The 11,097-nt window shown below is 42.9% G+C and overlaps 1 protein-coding gene across 2 annotated transcripts; it reads right to left on the reverse strand.

Moving 5' to 3' along the window:
- Positions 1–623: 623 nt before the first annotated feature.
- Il1rn (interleukin 1 receptor antagonist) lies at positions 624–6,194 on the reverse strand. 2 transcript variants are annotated; one of them, XM_042670945.1, is made up of 5 exons: positions 6,120–6,194; positions 5,928–5,979; positions 4,161–4,249; positions 2,554–2,666; positions 624–1,478 (listed from the first exon to the last, which is right to left on the reverse strand). In XM_042670945.1, exons 2-5 carry the CDS (start codon positions 5,939–5,941, stop codon positions 1,263–1,265), a joined length of 432 nt encoding a protein of 143 aa, XP_042526879.1. In that variant the 5' UTR covers positions 5,942–5,979; positions 6,120–6,194; the 3' UTR covers positions 624–1,262. The 2 variants fall into 2 exon arrangements, with proteins under 2 accessions (XP_042526879.1, XP_042526878.1); XM_042670944.1 differs by lacking the exon at positions 6,120–6,194 and having other exon boundaries at positions 5,928–6,113.
- Positions 6,195–11,097: the final 4,903 nt, after the last annotated feature.

The raw sequence follows: 11,097 nt of genomic DNA on the forward strand, positions 1-11,097 counted from the left end.
AAGAGAGACAAAGGCACAGCCATCCTTCACACGTCTTAGTGTCAGAAATGTTAATGTGATCAAGGGATGATTTGTAGATCTATCTCTGGGCAGAGCAGAAAGGACCCAGGGTACCACGTTTACCCTGGGGAACTTCTGATGAGGGAGGAGTGCTGCACACAGTACCTATCTATTGTAAAAGGTTGAGAGTTGATGGTGCTGGGAGCCAGAAAATGGTCCCAGATTAAGGGACTATTGGAGAAAGGGGGAAAAAAATCATGGGGTCAACAAAGTCTGTTAACTTCATTTTTATAGTTTGAGGCACCACAAAAAGAAAGGAAAGCAAGGGAAATAGCCACCTGTTGCCCCATGTTCACAACCATTTCATGACTACAGGGACACTCTAATCCTAAGTCCATCTGAGAAAAAAAAATTTTCTTTTTTTTTTTTCTCTTTTGTTGGTCGTGGGGCCTGAATACTGGGCCTGGGTACTGTCCCTCAGCTCTTCAGCTCAAGACTAGTGCTCTACCACTTGAGCCATAGTGCCACTTCCAGCTTTTTCTGCTTATGTGGTGCTAAGGAATTGAACCCAGGGCCTCATGCATGCAAGGCAAGCACTTTACCACTGAGCCACCTTCCCAGCCCCTTCCCCCCCCCCCCCATTAGTTTCTTTTAATCTTCTTCTTACTAAATAAAATTGGCTTGTTAAAAATAATCATAAACTACTTAATTTGTATTTTTCAGAGCCTTAAAAACGTTCCCATGGATTGGAGTGCAACTCAGGGATAGAATATGTTTGGCCATGTAAGACCCTAAATCTACTCTTCAGCACAAAAACCAAAGCACAACCAACAAGAACAAAACCTTCCCCACTGACTGGCATTGATAGATGAAACAGTGTGAGGGGAGCCACTTGGTGGCAGTGAGTGAGGGTCCTGATGGATTGAGGTCATGGACGTGGCGTAGGATAGTGGAGGAGATAGGAGACAGGGGGAGAAAGAAGGCACTCAGGCAGAGAAGGGAGTCTGGATTTCACCCAGAGGTCAGAAGAACTGTGAGCATGGGACTGCCATGGCCTGATTTGCAATTGGGATGATCATTCTCGAGGCATTGTAGAGAGAGAGTCAACTGAGAGGCTGCAGGAGGAGTTGTCACCTCTTTTGCTTCCTTCCACAAGGCCACCAGCCTTTGGGCTCCTAAGAGCCCAAAGATAGCCAGGGCAAAGAGTCAGTCTCTGGAGTCACTGATGGCCCAGGAGTAGGGAAAGGCAGGTCTTGGCAGTACTACTGATCCTCCTGGAAATAGAACTTGGTGACCATGATGGGCTCTTCTGGTGTATTGGTGAGGCTGACAGGCTGGTCAGCCTCCAGTGCTGTACAGAGGAACCAGCCTGGGATGGCAGCTGACTCAAAGGTGGTAGTAGGGCCATTGTCTGAACGGATGAAGGTGAAGCGTTTATCTTGCTCCCTTTTCTTGCTCAGGTCAGTGATGTTAACTGCCTGGAAGTAAAAAGATGGTTAGGTGAGAGCTGAAAGTCTGGGAAGCTTGTACTGTCTGCCTCCTCCCAGATATACTGATGACCCACAGTAAATACTAGAAAAATGCTTGCCTAGAGACCTGCAGAGAGATCACAGGTTCTAGGTTCCTTGGGTCAGCACTGATACAAAGTGTTGTCCCATGGTCACGCCTTGACTTCAAAAATCTTGCTGCTCTGTGCTGACCATGGGCCAGTCAGTCTGACAAATGGCTCCATTATTCAAGGCCAAGACCAGTTGAAGCTGAGCACCAGTCAGGGACTTTCTCCAAGGGAAAGGGTAGAGAAGGGGCAGAGAGTCTCACAGTTCATGACGCATGATACATGCAATATCCCAGCCATCTCTGTCAGAAAAGGCAGTCACACTCTAAAAAGCTGTCACTGTCCATTGGTGGAGAGAAGTGACAGTACCATGTTTGTGGACATAAGACTTGAGTTACAATCTGAGACAAAGTCACCTTTTCTCAGGACTGGACAGCCCACTTCTATTACATGAACTCAGAGAGTGACAAGATTGGATGCCAACTTGTCAAAGAGATAAGGAGTAGAAGAGAAAGCTCCTGAGAGTTAGTCTGGCTGGAAGACATTACGTACAAGTGGGAGCTCCTGAGCAAGACTGGCCCATAAATCATCCAGGTCCTGCAATAAATTATCATGGTGATGTTTCCCATGACATCACCATGTTCATACCCTCATGCTGTCCCCGACCACATTTTAGCCCACTTTAGCCAGACTGGCTTTTGCCAACAGGGCCACATAAGCCAGAGTTTAGTGAGCACTTTCCTATTGAAGCTTATCTTTCTGGAATAACCCCTGATGGCAGCAGTGCCAATGCTTAAAGCAGTCTCTAAGTACAGTAATGAATGCTGAGACAATATGAAAGAAGGCTAGCAGATAGAAAACAGCTACAGAGCAACCCCTGTTCATGTTCTTGTAGTTAGCAGAACTTCCCCATTGATCTTAGTCCACTCAAAGAGTCATGAGAACAAACCATGGCTGTTTCAAGGTACTGAGTTTTGATACCTGAAACAGATCCTTACCTCCAACTGGAGCCTGATGTTGTCACCAGACTTGACACAGGACAGGCATAGTTTCCCTCCCTGGATCCCCAAAAACACAGCATGAGAGTCAATGGGCACCACATCGATCTTTTCTGGAGAAAAACAGAGGGGAGGATTAGGAAGAAAGAAGAGGAGGCAGAGATGGCGAAGAGACTAGGCATTTCTGATGCAGGATTTCAACTAAAATCCCAGATCAGAAGGACAGTAAGGCCATGTCTCGTGATCTGCATTTAAACAGAAGGTAAAACAAAGCATACAAGTAACCGAATTCCTCCAAAAGACCAACACTTCCAGATTCTTCCCCTTATGATCTCTGTCTCTTCACTTTCCTAGAAAACTTGTGCTCAGGCCAGGCGCTGGTGGCTCACGCCTGTAATCCTAGCTACTCAGGAGGCTGAGATCTGAGCATTGCGGTTCAAAGCCAGTCAGGGCAGGAACGTCTGTGAGACTCTTATCTCCAATAAATCACCAGAAAACCGGAAGTGGCGCTGTAGCTCAAGTGGTAAAGCACTAGCCTTGAGATGAAGAGCTGAGAGGTAGTACCCAGGACCAGAGTTCAAGTCCCACAACGCATCAAAAGAAAAAAAGAAAACTTGTGCTCAGGTCAATAAGAATGTTGTGGATGGACAAAGAAAGGAACATGAATGGGATCATGGGCCTGGGGACTTAGAATCTGCTTTTTTAATGCCCTCATGTATTAGTAAAAATTTCTGTTTTCCTGTGCTTAGCATGCTTTTGGGAAAACTGCTGGAAGGGCATAATATGTAGATCTTGCATTCTTCCGGAGTAGACTAAGGCACAGAAGGCAAGAGATACATGGAAGTTGTTCATGTTAAGATAATGCCATTTTACAATCACAAACAGGGAAGTGAAATACTCTAAATGCCATGCTAAAAGAAGTTGGAGGCCAGGCACCAGTAGGTCACGCCTGTAATCCTAGCTATTCAGGAGGCTGAGATCTGTGAATCACAGTTCAACACCAGTCCAGGCAGGAAAGTTTATGAGACTCTTATTTCCAATTGACCACACAAAAAGCCAGAAGTGGAGGTACAGCTCAAGTGGTAAATCACTATCCTTGAGGGGAAAAAAGGAAAAAAAATAGTTCGGGGACAGTGCGTAGGCCCTGAGTTCAATCCCTAGAACCAGCATAAAAAACTTAATAATAAACAACTGAGAAATAGAGTGGGAAAAGCTTGCTAAATCATTCAGTCTGTCTGGAGTGTCCTATCTGTGAATAAGGGACACCAGCCAGCTTTGTATATGGCATATATAACTGGGTAGGGTTAGGATTTGAATAACATGGCTTTATGGGTACTTTTAATAGGTGCAGAAGGAAAGGAAGGGCCAGTCTTGCCTTGCCTTGCCTTGCCTTCTGGCCCTTGCTCCTCCCAGCTATGTCCCTGGGACACTGACAATAGGAGGTAAGTCTTGAGATAGTCTCTCACTCCCCACTTTTCTGCAAGTTCAAAGTGAACACGATTAGGAGATTCCAACTGAAGCTGTAGGGGCAGATCATAATGCTGCAGACTTCAGGGGCAAAGTGACCCTACGCACACACAACAGGGATTCTCCTAGCAACGACTCACCTTCTAATTTAGTATTTAGCCCTTGCAAGTATCCAGCAACTAGTTGGTTATTCCTCAGGTAGAAGGTCTTCTGGTTAACATCCCAAATTCTGAAAAGGAAAAGAATTCAGCTATAGTAAGTTCAACTATGGGACATGTCCTGCATTCAGCATCTTTCATGTCTCCTAGACCTCACTTAACCTGCATCAAAGGGTGTGATATTTAACATACCAACAACATAGATGAGAAGACTGAGGCTTATAATAGCTAAGCAATAGGCCCAGCTACCATAGCTGGTGAGCAAAAAGCCCTTTTCTAACATATCCTCTCCTTTCTCCTCATTCAACACTCCCAGCATGAGCATATCCTGTTTCAATAAAGAAAGAGCCATCCATCAAAGCACTGAACAGAATTTCATGGGATGCTGAAGTGTTTTATACGTACCCTATTCAATATGGTTGTCACCAGCAACATGAGACTATTGAGCTCCTTAATTGGGAGTTTTCATTTTCTCCTTCTTTCATTCATTTAAATGTAAATTTAATTAGCCACTTAAGATTAGTGGTTACCACAGCACAATACTAGAATTTCAAGGCACAAAACATCTTGTAGCTAACTCACTCACTCCTTAATCCTTGGACTGGGAAAAGTCTTCCTAATAGTAAAACTTTTCTTCCACCAGAATCCTGCTCTGAACCTGGCAAGGTGGCAAGAACAGCTGTCCCTGGGAACTTGGCTTTCTCTCTTGCTCACCCAGAGACCCATTTGTTGGCTTCCAATCCTGTCTTCTATGGTGAAGGGACCCTTCATTAAGAGAGCAGAGTGGGCAGCTATGAGCTGTGGTAAACAGGTTTGGTCAGCATGGCTTTGGATTTGTGTCTGATTTCCTCATTCATGAAGTGAAGCTAATAACCCCTGCTTTAACAGGTTGCTTTGAGCAGTCAGTGAGGTTGGGGGAGAAGTGGCCAGATAAACCAATATGCTTTGCATGTGTGAACATTTGACTTTTTATGATTATCCTTCATTCCTAGATGAGCCTCAATCTGAAGAGATTCAACATCCCTGTTAGGGAACTCCAGGGACATCTCCTGGGACTAAGAAAAAAAGTGGGGAAACTCAGAAAGGAGATAGCTCCCAAGTCTGGGTGGAAGGGACTTGGCTTGGGACTCAAAGGGCATATATACACTTAGTCATCCAGTTTGACTTCACTCCCAGGAAAGGACATAGGGGACAAAGCATGCACAGACAGTCCATTTATTACTTTTCATCATAACATTCCTCCAGGCCTAACCAAATTTTTAAAAAAGTTACAGTCATTTTCTGGCACTCTGCAATTCATAGAACAGTAAAATAGTATCATCTGTGCATTTTATCTTTACAGAAAACCTGGTGAGGCATGCAGTGGGTTATCATGAACCCCATGTCTCAGATGAGTCTCCAAGGAAGTAAGATCTTCCAACAAATTGACACATGTAGTAGACGCTGGCAGTTGATCTGGGCCTTTAGGTTATACCCTGCCTGCAGTTCCCATCTTTGCAAGGCCCAAAGGCCAGCATGATTCCTGGGCACATGGATATCATTCACTGGGATGCATGCCTGAGTCTCTGGGAAAGAGAACCCAACATGTAAGCCCTGTGATTCCATCTAGTATAAAACAGAGCATATAGCAGGTTTTTCTTGAGTCCAGCCCAAACCCAGCCCTCAGTCCTTGCAGAGCTAGTAACCCACAGATGTGCTGTGTTTCCTCTCTTTGGCTCCTCAGCCCCATATACTTGGGAGAAGCCTTACCTGAAGACTTGCATCTTACAGAGTCTTCTCCCAAAGGGGCGACAGGCTGCCTCTGAAGGGAACAGGAGGAGGAGAAGAGAAATTAGGTAGCTGTAAGGACCCCCGCAGATATCCATCCTGTGAACACAGCAAGGCAACAGAGTGCCATTTCAGCTCCAAAGATGTTCCTTATAAAGAAAGCTAGTCACTCACCAGAGTCAAGCTGTGCTGTTCAGCTGTACTATAAGAAGCGGAAATGCCCTCACATTTCCAAAAAGAGAAACCCTTGCTGTTGTCACTTTCAACCTCTCCAAGTGTTGCAATGGGATGTTGTAACTGATCCCCTCCCCTTTTTCCCTTGTGCAATTTCCCCAAAATTGAGATTTCTATTTCCCCTTCAGTGGGGGGTAGGAGGGAAGAAGGCGGTCCTGGGAAGAAAAGCACAATGAAAACCAAACTCCCTCATTTGCCTGACAGGTACTCCGAGACTGTTGGCTTTCTAAAACACAAATCAATGAAAATATTCCCCATTCATTATAAAGCCAAGTGACAGAGATCCCAGCATAAGGGATAGTCAGTCACAAGTCACTTTGTGTTTTTGTTCAGACTGCTGGACTCTGGACAAGAAGCTGCCAAACATTTTGTCCAGGACTAGGTTGTAAATATTTTGGGCTTTGTGGGTCATCCAGGCTCTGACACAACTATTGAATTCAGATATTGGAGCTTAACTCCAATATAATTTTACTCCAATACAACTTTATTTATATTTATATAACATGGGGTACTACAGGTAAAATTAAAAAATAAAAATAAATATATAATAAAAATAAATACTTAGAACAAATATGAAAATTTCAATAAGCATCTAACAAGAAGAGATTGTTCTTGTTTTTGTTGTTATTGCTATTGTATTATTATATTACAAAAATTATGTGCATAAATGTAAAAAAATGTTCAGTACCCCCCAAAAAAGAAAATTAATGTCGTGACTGAAGTATCTTGGACAGGAGGCACAGCAAAAAAATGACATGCCTTTTTATTCACAGGGCAGTTCTTAGGCCAGTAGCTTTGACATCACTTGAGAGTTCACAGAAATTGAGGTTCTTCAGACTTACCTTTGAGCTACTTAAGTAGATTAGATTATGATTGAGGAGAACTGGTATTCTATTTTTTTGCTCCAACATTTTATATTTTCTATGCTATATTCTATACATCACCCCATACAGTTTTCTATTCTTTCTTCTTATCCAGAATTCATGTAAATATTTCTTTAATCTCCAGTCTTCTTCCTATCTTCTTTCCAAACCAGCACCTATACTGACATCTTATTTTATCAAGCAATCTAATCTTATGTATATAGATATATATCACATTTTCTTGATCCATTCATCTACTGAGGGGCATCTGGGTTAGTTCCCTAACTTAGCTATGGTAAATAATGCTACGATAAACATTGTTGTGCTGGTAGCCTTAGTACAGCCTTCTTTGTGATCGTTTGGGTAAATGCCCAAAAGTGGGATTGCTGATCTTGAACAAGCCACCTCATTTTTGTAGTCCCCCTTTCCCCATTCTCAGAGTAAGGATGATCATATATCTTCCTTATAAGTTGAAAGAAAAAACGGAAGAAAAGAAGACGATGGAGAAAGCCAGGGAAAGACAGATGGAGGAAAAAGAGAGAAGGAAAGAAGGAAGGAAGAAAAGGAGAAAGGAAGAAAGAGGAAGGGAGGAAGGAAGAGAAGGAGAAAAGGAAAAGAGGGAAGGAAGGAAGGAAGGAAGGAAGGAAAGAAGGAAGGAAGGAAGGAAGGAAGGGAGGGAGGGAGGAAGGGAAGAAAGAAAGAAAGAAAGATAGAAAGAAAGAAAGGAAGAAAGAAAGAAAGAAAGGAAGGAAGAAAGAAAAGAAAGAAAGAAAGAAAGAAAGAAAGAAAGAAAGAAAGAAAGAAAGAAAGAAAGAAAGAAAGAAAGAAAGAAAGAAAGAAAGAAAGAAAGAAAGAAAGAAAAAATTTGTTCTTAGCTCATAGTGGGCATTTCCTTCCTTACAATATTCTAGACAGAAAAAGATAAGTGTACCCCTGTTTTATGAATATACAAAATTTAAACAGGATTTCTCTCTGATCTATCTGATGAGAAATACCATCACAGAAGCATAGATTGGAGCATTGTTAGAACTCATTAGAATCTAGAGATCATTGTTATCCTACCTTATCATTATTTTAAAGAGGACCAGAAAGGAGAGACCTGCCCAAAGTCACAGAGCTTGTTAATAAAAATGTATTCCCATAAATCCAGGTCTTCTAACTTGCTGCCCCAAGTTAGTCTACTATAGCAGTGGACCTTGATGGGTTTAACTTTATTTTAATCAAGAAGTCAAAATTTCTAGGTTGAGGATTAAACCCTTCAATCAAAAAGCTACATATAACTTTCCCAAATCTTTTAAGAATTCCTTTTTTGGAGCAAATGAAACACTTGTGCAAATAATAATGCTGCCTTATCACTCAGAGCTTTGAGGTTAAGTGTCATGTACTATTCCTGCAATGTCCTCCCATATTGTGTGATCCTGAGCGAGTCATTCAGCTTCTTTGCATCATGGAAGAGAAGTGACACCTACCTTTGAAAGTTGGCAGAGGAGGGGCATTGGTGTTGTGTTTTCTCACTTCTTTGTTCAGGTTTATTTCTTTCATGAATGTTAGCTAAAGAAGGAGATGTGTATAAACCTGCCTAGTAATTTGCTACTTCCAGCATTTGTTGATTTAAGGTTTAAAGTTTCTGGAACTTTTCTCAGTCATCAGGTGCATAATGTTGTCATCATACCTGCTGAAAGTGGAGGTGGCTAGCATCCAACTGTGATAGACTCTTTCCTAGTTGTATTTCTATGATATTTCTAAATCCCAGTTTTTAAAATCAATGTGCTCTCAAAAATGTATTTGAAGATCAAAGAAGGATTTTAATCTTATGGTCTAAAAACCTATCTCACTTGTCAGATGGGATAGAGGGGCTCTATCCTGGCCCCTCCCTCAGACAATGTTCCAAATAAAGGTCTCACCCACATTATGGCTCCAGGGTAAATGTTTATTTTACTCCGAGCTGAGTTCAAGGGGGGGGGGGGGGGAGAGAGACAGAGACAGAGACAGAGAGAATGAATTTCCTTTAAAGGACACAAGTTTTTGGCTCCCAGATTTTCCTGGGTCTGTGTATTCTCCCTAGAATTTCCCTCCAAACGCTCCCAGCACACCTTTTCTGGGTGAGCAGGGAAGGATGTGGGTCTGAATCCTGGGCTGACCTGAGTCTGAGTTGTACTTTCTCATTTTCAAGCTGTGCTACCTCAATGTGGGGAGACTGTCTCAGTTTCATTAGTTATTAGATAACGCTAATAACAGAAGCCACATCATAGCTTCTCTAAAGATTCAATAAGACACCATGAGTGACTTCTTTAGCCCTGACTCTACATTCAGGAATTGTGAGCTAGGTCACTACTAAAATAGTTATGGTTTTTACTCTATGTACAATGGGAGAGATGAGTCATGCTGCCCCAATTCCTTCAAGCTCTGCCCTGTACTCTTAGTTTCCCTCCTGTGCATCCTGACTCACCCTCCTTTCCTGATGAACTGACCCATTCTCCTTCTCCCCCATATACTGGCCCACCTGGTTTTCCCATTCTAGTCTCAAGTCCCCTCTGATTCCAAAAGAGAGGGAAGAAGAAAGCAAGGGGAAGTTCTTTTCCTCCCCTCATGCTTCTGGCCACAATTCCACTTAGTTCTGCTTTATGGCACCAAAGTAGTTGGTATATCTGGGAATTCTGCCCAGGGGACTTCTCTGACTAAACCTATTCTCAGTTCTGGGTACTCAGCTCCCATCTCTGCTTCCCAAATCAAGTTTAGTGCCCATCACAAGCGGTGGACTCTGTCTTCCGAAAGAGTAATTGGTGACCTCATCTGATCTTTTGGAGACCACAGTGTATCTAGTTCTTTCTACAGATTAAACCCTGTGCAGACTGAACCAGTGGTGACAACAGAAATAACCAGGACACATTTAATGGGACTCTGTTCAGACATGGAGACAGAAGCCTGGCTATCTACAGCTTACAAGTGCTAAGATGTAGATGTGAGACACAGGAAGAGATAAAAATGCTGCTATGCATGGACTGTGGAGCCTGGAGACCACTTTACATCAGGAGTGGAAAAGCCAACTTCACAAAGGTCTTATACTGATGCCTATAAAGTTCTCAGCACAGCACTAGAGGTATTCAATAAACTAGCTATTTCTGAATTTCAATTCATTATACGTTTTACTTGTAGAACTTCCACTTGGCTCCTTCTTTTGTAGTTTGTGGTTCTTGGTCAAATTTTCAAATCTTGTCTCCTAAATATTTGGGTGTATCTTTTCAAGGCTCTTTGTGTGTGTGTGTGTGTGTGTGTGTGTGTGTGTGTGTGTGTGTGTACACGCGTGCACGCACTCCAGCATCCACACGTGTGCACTGGTGCTGAGTCTTGAACTCAGGGCCTGGGCATTGTCCTTTAGCTTTCTAAGCTCAAGGCTGTCACTCTACCACTTGAGCCAGAGCTTCACTTTGGTTTTTGCTGGTTAATTAGAGATGAGAGTCTCACAAACTTTCGTACCCGGGCTGGCTTTGAACTACAAGCCACAGACCTCAACCACCTGAGTGATTAGGATTACAGGGTGAGCCACCAGCTCCCAGTTTTCAGGGTTTTTAAGACTGCCCCTTATAGTTCTGTTATTTAAATCCCCCCAGGTGTCCTTCAATTTCCTTCTTTCCTTCCTTCCTTCCTTCCTTCCTTCCTTCCTTCCTTCCTTCCTTCCTTCCTTCCTTCCTTCCTTCCTTCCTCCCTTCCTTCCTTCTTTCCTTCTTTCCCTCTTTTGTCTTTCTCTTTTCCTTTCTTTTTCCCCTCCCTCCTTCCTTCCTTTCTTCTCTCTCTCTCCCTCCCTCCCCTCCTCTTTTTCTGTACTGGAGTTTTGACTCAGAGCCTCACACTTGCTAAGGAGATGTTCTATCACTGAGCCTCACCTCCAGCCTTTCTTTTGCTCTGGTTATTTTTAGATAAGGCTATTTATTTGTTTATTGCCTAGGATACATCTGGACCACAATCTTCCTTGCATAGGCTTTTCCATATAGCTATAACAGTCATATGCCCAGGTTCTTTCCATTGATATAAGGATTCACCAGCCTTTTGCCTGG

Source organism: Dipodomys spectabilis, unplaced genomic scaffold, assembly GCF_019054845.1.
Source record: "Dipodomys spectabilis isolate Male_0828 unplaced genomic scaffold, ASM1905484v1 ptg000588l, whole genome shotgun sequence".
Classification (NCBI taxonomy): domain Eukaryota; kingdom Metazoa; phylum Chordata; class Mammalia; order Rodentia; family Heteromyidae; genus Dipodomys; species Dipodomys spectabilis.

Coding starts and splice junctions, on each gene's coding strand:
- Il1rn (XM_042670944.1), bottom strand. CDS start 6,043: ATGGATATCTGCGGGGGTCCTTACAGCTACCTAATTTCTCTTCTCCTC. Junction 4,250..5,927: donor TGTAAGATGCAAGTCTTCAG/GTAAGGCTTCTC, acceptor TTTCCTTTTCAG/AATTTGGGATGTTAACCAGA. Junction 2,667..4,160: donor GCTAAATACTAAATTAGAAG/GTGAGTCGTTGC, acceptor GTTTTTCTCCAG/AAAAGATCGATGTGGTGCCC.